Source organism: Dermacentor silvarum, chromosome 5 (genome assembly GCF_013339745.2).
Source record: "Dermacentor silvarum isolate Dsil-2018 chromosome 5, BIME_Dsil_1.4, whole genome shotgun sequence".
NCBI classification, from domain to species: domain Eukaryota; kingdom Metazoa; phylum Arthropoda; class Arachnida; order Ixodida; family Ixodidae; genus Dermacentor; species Dermacentor silvarum.
In genome coordinates, this window is record NC_051158.1 from 28,943,775 (window position 1) to 28,963,146 (window position 19,372).

General features: G+C 46.0%; 2 protein-coding genes across 6 annotated transcripts in view; one reads left to right on the forward strand and one right to left on the reverse strand.

Moving 5' to 3' along the window:
* The window catches only part of LOC119454031 (sphingosine kinase 2-like), a 94,489-nt gene extending 87,167 nt beyond the window's left edge, over positions 1–7,322 (reverse strand). For 3 of the 5 annotated variants that reach the window (XR_007467018.1, XM_049667631.1, XM_049667629.1), the window contains exon 1: positions 6,621–7,322. Coding sequence is in view for 4 of the 5 variants with exons in the window: in XM_049667631.1 (XP_049523588.1) it covers positions 6,621–7,026 (406 nt within the window). In the remaining variant the exon portion in view is untranslated. The remainder of the gene's footprint in view (positions 1–6,620) is intronic. The other 2 variants (XM_049667630.1, XM_049667628.1) reach the window with 2 other exon arrangements.
* Positions 7,323–7,612: 290 nt separating this feature from the next.
* Positions 7,613–17,241, forward strand: LOC119453198 (60S ribosomal protein L18). The gene is made up of 7 exons (XM_037715217.2): positions 7,613–7,654; positions 7,781–7,867; positions 8,043–8,150; positions 8,270–8,368; positions 9,498–9,621; positions 13,974–14,043; positions 17,110–17,241. Exons 1-7 carry the CDS (start codon positions 7,652–7,654, stop codon positions 17,183–17,185), a joined length of 567 nt encoding a protein of 188 aa, XP_037571145.1. The 5' UTR covers positions 7,613–7,651; the 3' UTR covers positions 17,186–17,241.
* Positions 17,242–19,372: the final 2,131 nt, after the last annotated feature.

The window sequence follows — 19,372 nt, forward strand, 5'->3', positions numbered from 1 at the left end:
AGCTGTAAATGCGTTAAGCCAAAACCGCATGAGAGCGATTTTGTGCGCGACGGCGACGAGCGACGAAACGGGCCGTCGCGCGAACAGATCGCTCGGTCCTAGAAATCTAGAATTCGTCGCTCGTCGCCCGGAAGTGCTATGAGCGACTAGCCAATAGCGCGAAGCCGCAACTGGATATACATCAGTCAAGCACTATACCGATTGTCGCACGGAACGAGCAAACGACTAGATTTTGATACGTGCAAGGATAATAACGTATAGTGCAAGACCTTTAGAAACATTTATGCTGCTCTTTACACTAAAACACATCAACTTAAATTAATAAAGCGAGCGTCACGCCGGTTTCGGCGAGTATTTGCTGCCCTCATATACCGGCAACACCGGAGAGACGTCGCTCAATGTCGTCGCTCGCATGCGGTACGACTTGTAAGCGACCGCGACAGCCATCATCATCGCGTCGCTTGTCGCTGTCGCGCGCAAGATCGCGTGCATGCGGTTTATACTTTACGTCGCGCACCTGATTGAGGTCCTGGACCCGCGATTTATAAACCGCGTTCACCACACTGCAAAGTGGTGCTCAAGGAACTCGCTCAACACGCGCATACTGCCTCTTCGAGGGGCGATCTGCAACTATATAGATATACATATGTAAACGAGAGAGATATATATAGAGAAGAAGGTACACCGAGGGCTCGATTTTTAGCCAACAGACAATGAAGCCCCGAAAAGCGTCCGCGAAATCAGCTGCGGTTGAACTTGAAATGTAGAAAACATTGAATAAAAAAAGGCAAACGAAAGTGGACGAAAACGTAACTTGTCGCCGGCGGGAGCCGAACACCCACAACCTCCGCACTAAGCGTGGATTATATTTGCGCCTACGCGAACGCCCAGATGCACCTGAGGAACTCCATTCCTTGTCGTCGCTGAAAGAACTTTTTGACGCGACCGAGACGGTCGCTTTTCGCGTGGGGGGCAATTGACGCAACGATGTGGAGCTTCCGCACCGCGGGACGGCGCCATAAATGTCGATGAAGCGCGTAAGCTGCAAGCTCTTCTTCTGTCCCGCCATTAAAGATAATCGTCTATTTTGCAAGACTACGTCTTCAATCTACGTTACAATGTACAATGCACGTGTAATGCGGAGGTTGTGAGTCCCTTTTTCCTCAGTGTTTTCGACATTTCAAGTTCAACCGCAGCTCATTTCCCCGATGCCTTCCTTGGCTTCATTGTCTGTTGGCTGTATATGATCATTATGCATGTATGTATATATATATATATATATATATATATATATATATATATATATATACACGCATGTTTGTAAGCTCTCCCATCCCTCTACCACGTGATCGGAGTCCCACACACTAAACGCGCACATGCATTTTCCGCCTCACTTTGACACTCCTAATGCTATACGCATTACAAAAGCAAAGGCCAGCTGCCCGTTACCGACAAATGCGCACTGTCCTTCTCATGCTTGCTAGAGGCCGCATAAAACAATAACGCGTGTTTTTCTCCAAAAAGGCGGATGCGTACCCTATACTACAACAGCGCAGACGTTATTTCCCGATAATCGCGAGGGGGGAGGCGTCTTCCCTTTTGGAACAGCGTTTCTCGCAAAGGTTAAACGCGCCATCTGCAGAGTGAGGGAAAACAATGTGTGACGAAAGGGGAAAAACCACACGAAGGCCACGAGAAGCAACAAATCAGTTATTGTCTGTTCGTTTGTTTGCTTAATATATACATAGAACGCTTCGTGACGACAATGCGAAGGGTTTCAGAACGCGCAGCGCACCGGTGTGCTATCGCGGACACTGTAAAGGAACTCTGCTCGCGTTGGCGTTTCGAGCCAATCAGAGGCGAAGCGTACACTCGCCCTGTGAGCCAATCAGAGATCGCAAAATGGCGCGTGACAAAAAAATGGCGAACGGGACTGCTGACGAGACGTTCACATCGGTTCTGCACGACGAGTGGGGAAATGGTATTGCAACTGCGGTAGAACTGCAGTTCGGTTCGGGGCGAATCGGATCGTACAGTCGAGAGAAAAAGTCCGCAGACCCCACAGATGTCACGAAAAAAAATTGTACATTTTTTTTCGCAACCTAGGCATGAAACCTGAAATGCCAGTGGCACAGTCCACGTCTGCGTTCGCTACCATGCAATGCAACGCACCCAGTGAAAATAAATAAATAAATAAAAAGAAGGTCACAATATATCTCCACACCGCTGAGGAGGTGAACAACAGGACACAGGTCCCAATTTCGGATACATTGACGAGGAACATATCATATACAGACCTCTATCGGCTCACACAGGAATTGTCACGGGCCCTTTCAAAGGCTTGCTCCTTCTGTTTAATTCCTTCGTGAGAGAGATGTGTTTCGAGGTATGTTCTTGTTACAACCTGCACCATGTCTCCAGCTCATGTGCACACAGTGCTACTTAGTGTATCCTCCGACACAATTGACATTGAAAACTTCAATATACCACCGGCGCCCATTAGAGGGCCCGCGCAAAAAAAAAAAAAAAAAAAAAAAAAAAGGATCATCACAGTCCAGCACTTCCACGCGCGTTCGTGCGCTCTAAGTATGTACCTGATCTTGATACGTGGGCGCGCGCATACCACGACAGAGAATGAAGGACACTGCGTCAGATAGCGGCCGCTGCGAAAGCCGATATAATTGCGTGTTAATTATAGGCGAGGCTATAAACGTCAATAACCGAACGTCAAAGGTGAGTCCACCCCAAGACCTGTCTACGTCACGTGACAACACGCCACGGACATAAAATGTCGTTTATCGAGGATTTCGTTATATCGAAGTTTGTGATATATATATATATATATATATATATATATATATATATATACTTGCGCTTTATTCTCGAATGAACCTGAACAGACGGAGATGCACAAGATGTCCCCTGGCAAAACATGGGACTAGTGAGGGATATCCATGTGCAATTTGAAGATGGTCACAAAATATCCGCCTATGGGATGCATAAAATTTTGTCACTGGGTATACACAACACGACACAATTCCACGTTCCATAACTGTGGCAAGTTTTCTTTTTTAGGTGTCTTTTTTTTTGCTTTTTTTTTTTAATTACGTTGTTCTAAAAACGTGGTACCGACGTTCATTGCGCCCTATATGCGCCCGCACTGCGTCGTGAAACTAGTTTCTGCTCGAAGTCGGAATTGCGTCAAACGAATGACGACATGTCGATGCTGCGTCACGCCGCCGCATTGATGAAACGATTAACAATATTTCCTCCACCGGGCGGTGTTATAAACGTTATCGGCGGTCAACCCAGGTCTGGGCGACACGTACGCAGTTGATGCAGTTTTACTTCCAATAGCAATTAAGTAATACGGAAGCCAACAAAGGCCGGATCAACGCCGTAAACGTTTACGATATTGAGGGGAAAGTGGGGCGAGCCACGTCGTCAGAGGAACTAACGCCCAATTGACATAATACATCGCTCACGCTTGTTCTGCAAGGCTAAAGTAACAACAACGTAGCATTAACAGTAACGACAAGGTAACAGTAACCGTAACAACGAGGTAGCAAGTAACAAGAATGTAGCATTAACAGTAACAAGGTAATATTAACCGTGACAACGAGGTAAACAAGTAACAACAATGTAGGATTAACAGTAACAACAAGGTAACATTAACATTAACATGGTAACATTAACAAGGCTCAAGTGCAGCGCATGCGCGTCATTATAGCGTCCACTGCGTTTGACGAGATGACGTCATTGTTTATCGTGCAGTTCAGCGGGCCGACGCAAGTCTACTGCGGAGTTCTTCTGTGTGCGTTTGCAAAAATACGAGTGCTTCAAAATTTATACGGCTAAAGCGTGATTATAATAACGCCACAAGAACGTCTGATGCAACAGTAAAAATATTATAAACAAATACATGCACTACCTATCACTCCCTTGGTACATACCCGCCCACTGAACACTCGAGACGTCTATTTGACGTCTACAAAATGTATTGACAAGATTAGCAAGACGTCTTCTCCGACTGATCGCAGCAAGATTTGAATATAACTCGAGAGCCTTCAGTTCGAGTCGACTTATAGTGTGCAGTTCAATAATTTCATGCTTGGTTTCATCGATTATACGATGAATGGCCAAGTGTGCTAATTTACTTTTTTACTAGGCTATACTGTCTATACTAGCATCAATCGCCTGCGCGTCACACTCATTCACTGTTAGCCGGTTAGAACAATAATATTTGCCAAGAAACTTCCAAATATATTTCCGCGTTTCTTGTTGTCAGGGGAAAATTCACTTCGGCAGAGTTTGTATATATATATATATATATATATATATATATATATATATATATATATATATACATTCCTCTCTCTCTCGCGTGCATGAAATGTGATGGTAACGCTGCCGCATGTTCATGAAGTCACGCTCTACAGAACCAGAGCGGTAATACTTTATGACCTACCAATTTTAAGTCGCATACAAAATTTAGTTCGGCCGATGTTTCGATTCGACAAACGAAAAAAAAATAAATACGCCAGCTTATAACTTCTATTTAAGAGTTACAAGTTGGCATCATTCAGATACCTACTATTTAGAAAATCCACTTAAAATTTATGTTTAGAATTACAGCACAAGAATTCTAAAAGGTGACTGTGTTGACAGGTGAGGCATGCATACAGGGTGTCCCAGCTATCACGCAGCACGATTAAAAAAAAAAAAAAAGACCAACGGCGTTACGCGAAGCAAACCTAGTGCGTATTGTTTCCAGTACAGTGGAATAGCCGCCAGTAATTTTTTCGTTACTGAGATTTAATTAGGTAATTGCAATTAATTATCTAACTCGAGAAGTACTGTCCTAATTATCAAGGTGTCAATGAGAAAGTTGTAGAGCAACATAAAAAATCTCCAGATACAACTTTCTGTTGCTCAATACGTGCGACATAAATGTGTTTTTCTGAGTGCTGAAAGAAGCCAGCGAATACACGCAGAATTGCCGCGCGACTGGCCGCTCGAGGCACTTTCCGTGTATTCGCGGGCTTCTTTCACGCTCGGAAAAACACTTTTATGTAGCCCGTATTGAGCAATAGAAAGTTTATATATATATATATATAGTTGGCACTTGTTTAGATAGTGTCGTCGCGCCACCAATACCAAACGATCGTTTCATTATTATTATTTATTCCATCCGAGCACACGGTTTTCAGTGCTTACACGATTCTACACCGTGCTTGACACCTACTTCACCATCACTTTACAAAGGACGAATGGTGCGACAGCTGTTTTATCAGGACGATTAATCTATCTCGCGATTTCATTGCAGTCATTTCCTGCTTTCAAAGGTCGCAATGTTTCGGCAGATGCCATATGTTCGTTATCGGAGCGCTCGCAACCACCGATACGTCACACACAAGTACAGCCGCCGTCACACTTAACATATAACGGCACGTACAGCAGCTAAACTTTAACAAACAAGTGCTGTAAGGTGCAACCATCGAATACTTCAATTGGAAGGAAGACGCATTCAAGGCACCTCAGCCATATAAATTTCAATCATTTTTGGCCGGAGGAACAAAAAAATGCGCTTTGTTCGGGTTACACTATGACGGCGCATAGTTGAATGACAGTTACACATGCAACAAGAAATGAGGTTCTTCGTCCAATAGGCGATTGAGTGCCACATAGCATGGACGTCTCTAAGTTGAAAGGGTGAAAAAATGCCTACCCAAACGTTATCGATTCTGAACTACGGGGTCATTTGAAGAGCGATAACGTTTCGCAGAATCGAGACACAGGTGGTTATCAGAACGAAACGACTTCTGAGAACGAAAAAGGAAAAAAAAAAAAAAAAAAAAAAAAACCAGGTGTTTCCGATAAACTTCCCGCCCTCCGGTACGAATTGCAAGCCCTAGAAACAAACATCTGTGTAGGCGCACGGCCGAGAAGACCGCATCGGCGCGTCATATTTCGCACTAGCTCGACGAGATAAGGTCGAAAAATGCTGCCGCGGCTTCCGTAAACGAACATATTCGCGTTTTGCCTTTAACGGCGGGTGTGACGAAATGACTGGCGTGATAGACGGCATACCGTCTTCTGTTCAGCGAAGTCTCTTGTAAGCTGCAATGTACTAGTTCACGCTACAAAGTATAAATCGTAATTCCTTTCCCACTATCTGAGATATGGAAGCAGACGACAGCAAAACACGGCAAGAGGTTAACGGAAGTTCCGCTCCTCCGCACGCAGGAAATTGCGGACAAAAATAGTAGCGCGCCGCGCTACCGTCAATTCTCGTCGACAGAACACAGGTGCGACTACAAATGAAGTAAAACTCCGGTGCATGCGGAACTTGAGCACGAAAACAAACAAGCGCGCAGCGCAAACAGCGCGCGAAATGACAATTGGGCCAAGCCAGCAGACGGATGCGTACGTCTGCACTTCTGGCAAGTCCGCATACGAAATTAACGCAGCGAGCTGCTCAATCGAGCACTTCTCTCGTTCGATGACGCGGTATAAATCCTATCGACGTCGCTTAATCGTAGGTGCGACCTAAACGAAGGCAATTGCAAAATGCGCCGAGCGGCAGTTGGTTCATTTCGGTTCCTTACGCAAAAACTTACCGCCACCACGCTCGGGCTTGACTCCTCGGAGTAGCCAGAGGAATGCCGACTGCCATACCCTGGAGATGGCGAGGTTCGCTTCGTACTGGTCGCTCTTATCCACCGCAAACACGTACGTCCGTTTCTGGCGCCGGTGGCCGAGGTTCTTCTTCTTCTGAATTAGGTGGTACGCGTACACGCAGAAATACGACACGGTCTTTTTGAGCCCGGTGGCATTTTCGGCGACGCGCATCACATGACAGCCGATCACGTCGTCGAGCTTCACCTCGGTACGCGAGCGGTACTGCGGCAACCCCTTGCCCTTGACGCATGGCTCGAACACCAGCGACTTGTCTGAAAGCGTCACATCGTAGTCGTCCTCGGCGCTCGGGTAGAGACGGAACTTGTCTTTGAGCACGCACTGCATCGCTGCTTTTCCCCCCCTTTTTCTTTTTTTGTTTCGCTGTCACCGGTTGTGGGGACGACGACGGTGAATTCGTGGCAGACGACACGGGACGGCGTAGCGTCAGGCAGACGACATGGCCAAGAGCAGACGGTTCACAACACAGCGCCGGTAGTCGGCCGAGGCGCCGCTGCTGAATGTTTCCGTCGTTCCTGCAGGAAACAAGCACGGGCTGTGCTGCTGCCGCATGCACGCAGCTGACTCGCGGCACGAGAAACGAACAAAACAGAAAATGCCCTCAAGTCCGCAAGGCCTGCCTATTTGATGATGATGACCCTTGACTACAGAGGCATGGACAAACGACCGTCATACAACGGCTCGAGTTAAATGTACACTATTGCCATCTAGTCCCACTGTCAAAAACTAGGACGGTATAACAGAAATTACAATTCACTATTAGTATTTTGACAACATATAAGTCTGTCTTTTTTAAGTTACTGTTTAACTAATAAAACAAAATTTATTACTTTAATAAAAATACTCTACAAGCCGGTAAAGCCGGAGCTGGCCATTTTGAGCCGAAGCACAGCCGAAGTCGTAGTCGTTTCTTGCTTCCCGTGATCCTTTTCTCTTCGCGTGTATATCCGCCATGGTGAGTGTCATGTCGTGTGAATCGACATTTTTAATCCATTAAATCGGGTCAATACTCCGCCTGGGATCATATCTGATCTTTATCACTGCAAACTATAATTCCCAACGATGTCCTTTCCGTGCGCAGGGTATCGATATATGCCACAAGTACGACCGCAAGGTCCGTCGGACGCGGCCCAAGAGCGAGAATGTCTACCTCGGCCTCCTGGTTAAGGTAAGTTAGCGAGCTTTTGAGGTAGAACTTCCTGATCTCTGCTAACGTCGCGAGCATGAAACTTTCAAAGCTTGCTCTTGTCGGTAGCTGTCGGTTTGTCATCGCTTCCTTCACTTGACGCGCTCTAGTCAGTCAGACGAAGCCGGCTTGCACACACATCGTTACGTTTCCGCAGGTCTACCGTTTCCTGGCCCGCAGGACCAACTCCAAGTTCAACAAGATCGTGTTGAGGCGTCTCTTCATGAGCCGCATCAACCGGCCGTCGATGTCGGTGGCTCGCGTGGTACGTTTTTTTTGCTCTTTCGATAAGTCGATGCGCAGTGTCATGTGCGCAGATGCAAGCGGTGGTGCTGACACGATGTGAAATGCTGTGAACTGATGCGAACGTTTGTGTTGTCGCAGGCCCGCTTCATGAAAAAGCCCGGGCGGGAGGGTCTCATTGCCGTGGTTGTCGGCACCGTGACCGATGATCTGCGCATCTACGAGCTGCCCAAGCTGCGCGTAAGTGTCCCGACTGGTTTTCGCATGTCAGTTTGCTTGTGTTAGAAAAGTCCGGTCGCGAGCTTGCGCTGCAAATGCAGCGTAAGTGAAACATTAGTCGCGTGTTTGTGTTTGCATGAGATGCAGTTTTGTTTGATTGCGCTACTGCACTTTTAGAGCTACCCCTGAGCCGAACCGTACCTGTTAGGCCAGTGCTAATTCGTGAACTGTGTATGCCGGTACAACCGTGCAGTTCTCTTAAAACCTGGATAACAGCATAACACAATATATGCGCTTTGCAGGTGCGGCCGTTTGAAGTGCAACAGCCATTACCAGTTGATAGTTAACTGGCGTTGTTACTCTCATTAGTTTAAACTGTTTCATTTTGCTAACTACTTCCTAGGCCTGGCAGTCCTCAGTAGCATACAGTGTAACACGTAACAGTTGGTGGTACTGACACAACACACGCACTGGAGGTTGCAGTCGTGGCCTCGATGTGGGTTTGCCGCAGTTCTGGGAGGACATGTATTCAAAACTGCTCTGCTGCCGGTTCCTCTCCGGTTATTCAAATAACCTGTGGTGGGCACGGGTCTACCCTGGCCCAGCACTTGTCCTGTTTTTTGTGTGAATTGTCCCAGGCAAATGTCGTTGAACCCTGTGGGTACAACAAAACAGCCGAAGTACAGCCTAGCAGCATTCAAAGCGCACCAGACGGGGCCACTACGTTGAAATTGCAATCGCCGTTTGCTTTGTTGTGCTGCGTGTTCTAACATTTGCTAATGTCGCTTCGTCCCTGTACACCTTGGAGAGATTTAGAACAGCATTACAAATTACCAGCTGCAACGTCTGCGCGTGCACACAGTTTGCCGTAGCCCTGTAAACCTTGTGCACGAATATCTCATTTTTGCCTTTTCTTCTTGTACTCCGCAACCCCCTTTTCCCTTCCTGCATTTCGTCCTGTGCAAAATACAACCTTCGGTTTTCAATCATCGGACGCGTTGTAGTCTTGCGTCTCGCCCTGTTGACTTACTGTGAATCTGTCAACCAGCTTGTCAATATTGCCGAGGTACAGCCCTTTTTGTTGGAACATTTCTCCAAGTAGTGAGTGTAACTCCAGTGAGTGTAACTTGCAAATCATTTCACGTTGTAGGTGTGCGCCCTGCGGGTGACTGAGAGGGCCCGTGCTCGCATCCTGAAGGCTGGTGGTGAGATCCTCACCTTTGATGAGCTGGCTGTCAAGGCCCCCAAGGGCAAGGGCACCGTTCTCATGCAGGGTGAGTTTGGTCTCTTTTTGTCACACCAGAACCTTTCCATAGTTGTAAAGAGACAGCTTTCTCGCAAGGCACTTTGTCGAGCTCATTGCATTGTATTCATTCTTGCCAATTGCACGTACGGGCGCAGTAGCTTATGTGGACGTGGGTCTCGTGATGAAAGCGCACGCGAAGCACTAGCCCCAGCGTGGGCTTGCTGGCCTTACGTTTTAATTTTAGTAGTGGCTGGGGCTGCCGTAAGTTGGGACGAACATACGATGCAGAGAAGCACCTTTGCAAATTAGTGCAAGGTTCTGTTTCTGTTGCCTCCTTGTTTCCCACTGCTTGGTCTTTGCCCAAGGAATGAAATGGGGTTAAATGAGGACATGTTGCAGTCTGTAGACAGCTATAAATAGTAGACATCAGCACAAATTATCATTGAGGGTAAATCAATTTCTGTTCTGTTAAGGTGAACTCTTTTCAGATGTCTCATTTCTGATTTGACATAATGGGTGCTACTACTTTTTAATCAAGTGTGCCTTCAATTTGGGTGCACATTAGAATCGGGTAAATACTGCTGATTGAACCACTGGTGTGTTCTTGTGGGGTTTTTTTTATGCCTTTTAATTCAACCCGTCGGATAATTCTAATTCCGTCGGTCCTGTCAAAGTCAAACCAATGGAAGTCAACCGAGAAACACCGATATTCAAAAAGTTGCCTCCACCGTGATGCAACAGAAACCTGCAAACAGTTGGCTGGCAAAGCCTGAAAAGGGGAACATGTCAGCGCTTCTGTTGTAAATAAACAAGGTGCACAGGCGCCGAGGCACTCGCCCGCTGCCGCGCCAACAATGCAAGCTGCAAGAGTCACGTGTCTGGAACTCCACTAGATAACAGTGACACTCCCAAGTTGAAGGTGAAAGCGTTTCCGAGCGCTCCTAAAAAACCAACTGGATGTGCAAAAATTCTGTGAAAACAACCATCCTAACGTATCGGTAGGTTGTCACCTACTTTAAGTAGACAGATAGCCTGACATCTCGCCACACTCAGAGTGCAGAAGCAGCGGCTCTTAGCACCATGATTATACAGTCAACGTCCGATAAAGTCACAAATGGTGCGGAACAAAGGCAGCGACAGATTTAAGAAAAAATTGGAAGTTGGCACCAAGTGTGTATTTTATATGCACCTTAACACCAGTCCTTATTGTTCCGCGTCGTTTACGTGTCTATTGGAGTGTTAATGTCGCCTCTGCTCTGAGCAAATGCTGTAAACAACTTGGTACTTGACACAGCCCTCCGGAGTGCATAAATTGTTTGCACATTAGGCGCCAATGCAGTTTTGTTGTAAAGTTTGAAGGTCTGCGACAATACCCTGCATCCCTGGGCCCCCCCGTCCAAGTGCCGTGGCTGCATGGGTGGTCGACTTCAGACCAACAGTGATGGTTATGAGGTGTCGTGACAGATGCCTTGGCAGTACCAGGTGTGACGGCTATATAAGCACATGGTTGTCACGTATATATCTGCCCACATTATCTATTGTTCCTTTCGCATTGGCATCCTCTGTAAATAAGTCTACAAATGGGCTAGTTAGTAAACTGTATTGAGAGTGACCTCAGTACAGAAACAAATGATGAGCAATGCATACAGCGTTAGTCTGTTTCTGTTAGTACTCATTCTTTGTATGTTTCTGCATTGTAATTGCTTCTGTAAAGCTGGAAAGTTGAAATGCATACTTATGCAGCTGCCTGAATCAGTGATGAGTACTATCGTGGAAGACAGAAGAGTATCAAGTAAAACATCTTTTATGAGCGATAACTAGATAAACTTGATATTTGATAACAGAAAGCTGGCTGTAATGACAATTGTTTACTTGTTTACTTCGTCTACACGCTTTTATTTACTAAATGAATTAGCAAATCCTGTTTCTATTTTGCACAAAAAGCAGTGTGGAAGCTGCAATTCTTATCTTGTGCCTGATTAGAGCTTGCATCGGGGAAGGCCTCGCGACTTGCTTCGCAGCGCGGCCACGGCGTGCGCCTTCATCTGAGACGCGCTTTTCACTACCGCACGCACTTCCCAATTATTTTTCGCCAGGTCGTCGCCAATCGCGATGGAGGCGGTGCTCTGCATCTTCGACAGCTTTGCACTGAGTTAAAAACGAAACTACTATTTGCCGCAACCGCTGCTGTCGACGCGATAATAGACGGCAACCTTGTGGTTCTGAAGGCGTGCACCGAGTTGAAGCGAAACTATTGCCGCAACCGCTGCGGACGAAACCACGGCCACTATCGACGCAATCATGAATTGCAACTACGCAGTGATGAAGGCACGCGGCCAACACGGTGCTATGCACGGCGGTAAACGCAGCAATACAGTCTTAATAGGCACGAAGCGTTCTGGCGTTTCTGTCATTCGCATATGATTTCCACTGATGACTGTGGCGATGCAAAATACGCCGCTGCATTTCAGTGGACGCTATCGCCGTTTTTGCTCCTTTGGGTTCTATATTTGAGGCGCTCAGAGCTTGCCAAGCTCGGAGAGTTCGAATTACGTGATGTGCGGCCAAATGCTTCCTATTTAACGAGAGTTTAATTACGTCAAATAATGCATACGCCTGCCGGGACCAACGAACGAGTCTGAATTATCCGATTTTCCGAATTAACAAGGTTTTACTGTACAGGGGTGGGCGGCCGGTGCCTTTAAGGTTTCCATTGTGTTGTGTATGTGTATTGATGACTATTCCACACTGCGAATAACTTGCAATATTTGTGTGTCCCACACATTGTTTGCTTTCGCTCATTCTGTTCGTAGCAGCACCCGAGGTTCCACGCTATCTACAGGGGTAGTCCAAAAGATTGAACAGCACGCTTTAGGGTGCCTCAAGTTGTGGTACAGGGGATACAACCTTCACGGGAACCGTAAAATAACGCGTATCATCCAACGTGTTATCCAACCAAATCGTATTATTGGGGGGGGAATGTATCATCCCGAAAAATGTACTACGCAGCATCGTATCAACGAGGTTCCACTGTAATCGCTTACAAATATGAGGGCTAGTGGCAACGTCACAATGTCCATAAAGTAGGTCAGTGGCTGCAACCTACTAGGGAAGTTAGGATAAGAATGAACTACACACACAAAAAAAGAACGTCATACACTTGACACATCCAAGTAAATGCCAATTTCTGACATGTTCCATAACTGCTCTTCACTAGTTCTCAAGGTGGCACTTCTCTTGATGGCAACAATGATGAGCACCATTCGCTTTGTTTTAGTGGGATGGTCAACACTGCCTCACGCACCAAGTTATCTGGTTGTCACACAGTGCATTTGTGATCATGATTGCTTGTTTGCAGAAGGGAGCCAATTGTGGTCGAAGAATTCGATTCTAATTAAAAATGCACCTTGCTACATCTGTATTACGTGCTACAGTTTGTGCTATCAAAAATGTGGATCGCCGGAAATATGGTGCTGTCACCATATTGAAAAAATAACTGAATCTATCAACCTCGCATTAAGGTGGGAAGGGACTTCTAGGCTAGGTGTCCTGTGGAAAAACCTCACCTTATATTTGAACAAATACAGTTATTTACAAGCTAAGCTAGTGATGGCAAAATTGATTTAAGTGTCTTTAGCATTATTGAGAACTACATGCATTGCAGGATAAACTAGCAAAGTTGTTAGTCTAGGCATATGCCACCATCCCATTTGCAGCTGTTGTGAAGTTGAGCCTGTAAATGTAGAAATAAAAATTGGTATGCATTAAATTTCTTTGTTTAGAAGCTCTGTCATTTCTATGGTAATGTCATAAGCAGCCCTAAATTCAATTCTGTCAGTTTTCAGCTTTGAACCTATGCCCGTGCTTCAGGGGCATGTTATAATGTAGCAAATACTGCCAAATCTAGCAGCAGATCAGTGGCAAAAACTTTCTTTGAATGTTTGGTCCCATGAAGAGACTCATCATAGCCGTATTTGCTCATAAATAATACAACGCTGAATATAATGCGAGAGGGAGGTTTTGACGCTTTCAAATTCTCACGTGGTTGTCCGCATTCAGTGGAAGAAAGAACTTCATTAATCTTTGTCACATTCGGGACGCGGACCTGAGACCGAAAGGTGTCAAAATGTCTGCTGGCCTGCGATCAGAGATTGCAATTGTACAGGGTAGATTTTTTTTAACACATATAACTAAAAGCAAGAAATGAAAAAAAAAAACTAAAGCAAGTAGCAATGTGCGCAAGGTCACAAGGCTAAAGATTTGGGCAGGAAAATAAAAAATGAATGCAAGAATGAATGGGAAACAGGTGTGTTAATACACTTGTGATTGTGTGAACTGTGAACATTGCTAACACATAGCTTAATTTTCGCTTCTGCCCAGGACCTCGGAATTCCCGCGAGGCCTGCCGTCACTTTGGACCGGCTCCTGGAGTTCCCCACAGTCACACCAAGTGAGTGCTGACTTCTCTCTCACTATTGTTTTTTTTTTTTTTTCCCTCCCAGCTCGTTGACTTCCAAATATTGTGCATGCTGCGTGGCCCTCCATGCTTATTATTTTTGCCCCGTGCGCATGCTAAGCAAACTTCCATTGTTACAGTCGTTATGTCATGATCTACAGTATCGAATGTGAAAAGGAATTTTTTTTTTTTTGATAATCGTCGACCCTCTCGAGTGTTGCATGAAGTTTGAGTTCCGGAAGCAGGCGAAACCTGCAGCACCCTAATTGCTGAAAATACAGTTTTTAGTGTAGGTACCGGAATAGCGGGATCGAAATGCGCAGAACGCTAAACGACCCATACCATTTACTGTGCGCACGCTATTTCTCAGAGTTAACGTTAGCGTGGTTTACGTAAAACATGGCGGCGGTCCCGGTCGTCCACTGCGAACTGAATTTGGCGTTGTTTTTGTAGAATTCACTTCGTTCGTAGCAAATGACTGCATAAACGGCTCTCGCTTAGTCTCATGCCGCTTTGACGAGAGAGTGTTATGGCTAATCTTGAGTAATTTTTGAGATCGTTTCTCGTTTCGAACGCACCTGAAACTAACGAGATAAATTTTCTCCGAGATGCGAGCGCCACCTGTCGGTAAAGTTGGGAGATAGGCGCGACGACGGCATATGGCCGCTGAGACGGGAATATTTCGGTGCCTACGGTAGACAGCTTGTACTGCTTGTCTCTTTCGCTGCAGATTGGCGGACATGGTAATTAAAAATGCAACGCGTTCCTGGCTTCCATTGCGCTGCCTCGCACTTTCCGGACGCACACACACACAGACTTAGGTGCCCTATGTATGCGAAATTCAAAGCGTAATGGAATAGCGTCCCGCACGTAAACTAGGCTATCACACTATACTAAAACTCTCTTTCTGCAAAGTTTGTTTGCGGAACGGTAATGCTATTTCCCTTAACCCCGCTATTACGCTAACGTTAAATTAAAACTGTCTAATGTCACTGTGATATGATAATTATGTTTTGCTTGTCAGTATTTACTGTGTCAAGTTTGTTGCTGCTGTTGTGCTGCACCTGAAGTAAACCTTATTTAAAAAATCAAAGCCGCCATGAAGTGTACATCAAGATATGGGCGTTCCTAAGTTGTACTGTGTAAATTGGTGATTGTGCATTCTACGGATAACTTTTTAAACCAATACCTCGTACCTGATTGCATCCTTGGCAATATGGCCTTTGTTCTTATGCCCAGCGATTCGTCGTCTTTTGGCAACCAATGAGTTTTGGTTATTTATGGGTGGCAGAAATAGCCTAACATCTAAAAAATTGATTACGCTGAAGAATGACAATAAAGCCAAGGAGCAACGCTAAATCATTTGAGTCTGAAAGCACTCTTGATTCGTTTGGCAAGAAGAGTTGGTTTCTAGCAGAGCAAATTGGAGGCCGCCTTCTTAAAGGGGGATATGGGTTCTAAAAACTTTATTTTTGATTCAATCTGAACTAAACTTCACTGTTTACATGAATTTTTCACGCTGATTTCAAATCAATAATTAGTTTTCTGATAGCTACTCTGGTTCAGAAAGTGTTAGTCTGGAAATAAATTTAATGAGTAGAGTCACCGACCGATTTTCCGGACATTGTGGGGGCCGAAAAAGTCAGAAGAAAACTTCTTCACCCCAAAAGATAAAATTTATTAGGCTTATAGTCGCATAAAAAAATGTCTAATAATGCCCTGCCTCGCAATACGCTTGGAAGCGAGCAGATTTGCGCAAGACTAACGTCGTCTTCGTCAAGAGCGTCACCGCATTGGTAATCTCCGCTAACGGAGATCGAAGAAACGACCCCGTTACTTTGCACCACTTGGCTCTCGCGAAGGCACAGGAGGTGGCGCCGATCACACAAATGCGAAGCCGTACGACCACACACAAAGCTGCAACGTCTCCGAGGCACGCACACACACCACGTGCGAAATAGCAACTGAAAGCGAGAACAGATTGCGCAGATTAGTGATTATGTACGGCGATAGCGCTGCCCGAAAAAAGAAAGTGCCATACCCTGGAGTGCTTTTGTCAGCTAAAGAAGAGCAGGCGTGGCCTCCGAGGCTGGAAGATGGCACACGGCTCCCAATCTTGAGGCTATAGAGCGGGCCACTGGAAGCCGAGCCAGCGGAAATCTAACATGGTGGCATCCAAGATCGGGTAGCGTGGCTCGGAAAGAGCGATTTAGTCCGGAAAATCAAACTTTGTGACCTAAATTCGTCCGAAAAATCGGTCGCAAAAATGGGAACACAGACGGTGCATTTATGAAGTTCGGAATACAGTGGGAATACAGCCGCATAAGAAGTGCAGTCGCCGACGGATTTCTCGGACTCCAAATATTCGGACTTGTTGGATACAGTGGAATCTCGGTAAACGAAAATTGCTTACACAAACGAGCCTCATGGTGGGTTTGTTCTGTATTCATGCAATGCTCAAGCTTTGTCTCTCAGTAAATAGAACTCCTGATAAACGAAACCTCAAGGGACTAAGGGAATTGGTTTCATTTATCAGGAGTTCCATTTACTGAGACTATGGCGTGTCTCGTTATCAGATCATAGTTTTACCACGTAAAACAATTTTTTTTAATTGTTCTCTCCACCCTCAAACAAGAGTTGTGAGACTGAGTTGACGCACACAATTTACTTTCTGGAAATGTTTAGTCTCGACTTCTTTTATTGGGTTGAGAGAGAAATAAAATAGGGTCTTTTAGGATTTCTTGGATCTTGCAGACGCTATCAATACCCTGTTTAGTGATCTAAGAAATTGATTCCTCAGCTTTTTCAGGAAATCAGGTAAAGGGCACTTGTATATAATTACAACCAAATGAGATTCATAAAATCGGGCCTTGTATTCGGTAAGCATCTGAAACAATGTGCAAGTTCTCAGCACTATAACACGAAGAACAGGGTTTTTTTAAATGTTTCGTCTCCAGTCCTACTTCCACTTTAAGGTAAAGCACGTAAAGTCTACAGCACATTTACTATTGCCGTTACTTGAAGTGTTGCTGACTAAAAACTTCCTTCGTTCTTTTCCAGGCCATACGTGCGATCGAAGGGACGCAAGTACGAGCGTGCTCGTGGCCGAAGGAAGAGCCGTGGCTACAAGGCTTGAGCCCCGTGACTCGACCGTTCCCAGTCAAAATAAACACACCACCTGTGGCACCCACACCCACCTGTGCTGTTGTCTGCTGGATCGGAAACCACTTATGTGTCACTGACTTTTTGTACCCCGTTTTAAATCTGAAGCATTGGGAGGGCTTAGTCGTGTCCCATTCACCGATGCTGCAACTGTATGAACCAATACATGGTAGTACTACAGTTCTGGTGTTTCACAACCATGTTAACTTGGCATCACTGCTCAGGAAATTGAGGAATTATTTGCATGATAGACCACCCATGAACCGAAAATAAAGCTATCTACAGGAGCTCAATGCCACAACTCTTTGGCCACTGCATCTATCTGTCTTCATGTGCAGATCACTGTATTCACTAATTTATTCTCCATACAATGTACAGCCTATCACAAAAAAAATAGTAAGGGCCACCTGGCCTTGATTGCAGTCTGGGAAAATTCCACCAGAGTTGCAGCAAGTCTGCGAGAGCAACTGGCGAGGGAAGTAGGGGCAGGTCGTGCCAAAGGCAGGCTTACACTCGGGAGCCCATAGGCTGGTTGTAGCTGGTGTCAATGCAACGCACACACATCCACAATGCAGCTTCCTCATAGTGGGAGAGACCAGGCGGGAGGTCTGATCCACACGGAGTTATCAATGCTCGTGTGGAACGTTGAAGGACCTACTTTTTTGATAGACGTGTGAGCTCGGGAAGAGCGGCAGCGCATATATTACCGGACATTGGTTACTGGCTGCGTCAGTCTGGATGTGTCCTGGTGAAGATGAATGGCGTATCCAAACAATTCGCATTGTTCGCAGGAACGTTGACACTTCACGACGCACTTTTTCAGAGTAAGGCAATCCATTAATACATTGTGAAGGTCTTTTCAACACTTGTGACGAATGTGTAGATAACTAGTTTTGACAAATCAATTCTGGCAGCGTTGTAACGAAAAATTGTCATTCAGCCGAATGTAGCAACACCCGCCCCCCCTCCTGTGTTTGTACGGGCCATATGTTAGCAGCACGAAGCTAAAAAGGAAACCCAACGGTTTCATTTGTTGCTTCGTGCTACATTCCGGTGGATGGATATGTTCCTTTTCATGACAAGTTTTCATGTTAGTACTTCTGGTAGTACAGGGTAATTGAAAGTAACTGCGTCAAATCCACAAACCAAGACCGTGTAAGATTGAGCTGTGATGACAGACAAGAAAAGGTAGACAAGTTCTAGAAAAAGTATTGCAATTAAATGGGTCAAATAAGGCAAACAAACCATGTGCGAAGATGGTATGTTTTATGAAAAATAATCGGATCCTGCTGGTGTATGGCTCAAAATGAGTCAAGCACTTGGCACGCAATGTGATGCGAGGCACTATAGCAGTCTCTTTGCAAGTTGTGTTCCTGATTTTGTTGCAGCCTTCAATGCCGCTCAAGAAAAAGGTCCTGTGAGACATTACTAATGAGGCACCCTATGCTTTCAAGCAGACGAATTTGATCTCCATATATTCCCAGTGTTCATGACGCATAAGAGTGCCCCTAATTGCCAATGTTCTAATAGCTTGTATTGCGATAGCAATTATATGGACACTTCAACCGGATTTCTGCCGTCGCCGTTAGGTTCCCCATAGATAAAATCTTCGCCGCGCGCCGTATGCCCGAGCGGAAGCGTGCGGGGACGCGCGCTATCACGGAGAGCGAACGCACTCAATCCCACACGCAAGCAAGGAAGCAGGAAGCCAGCGCCAGAGGGAGCGGGGGGGGGGGGGGGGGGGCGCACTTCTACTCTGCCAACAACAGCGCTGGTCGCTCGCCCTCACCGTCTCTTAACTCCACACGGCTCTGACCTTTATGCGCCGTGCATTCGCCGCTCAGTTTCCGTTGAAGCGATAGACCGCACGTACCTTAGCCCGCTGCCAGCGTTTTGACAGTCGTTGTCTGCAGTCATTCAGTGTGATCTATTCGTGTTTGTGCGCGCTCACACCACGCTTGTTCATTCAGTTAGTAATAGTCGGGCCACATTTTCCAACGCACGCTACACATGCAATGCTGCCCGGATCGGCAGTGCAGCGCTACAGGTGTGTCCCTTAGCACGCGCTGCCCACGGACAAGCGCTGCTCATCAACACCACCGTTTCACACGCGCCTTCTCGTGGTCATCGAGTCTCTCTTCATGTCGGTCTACTTACGCCG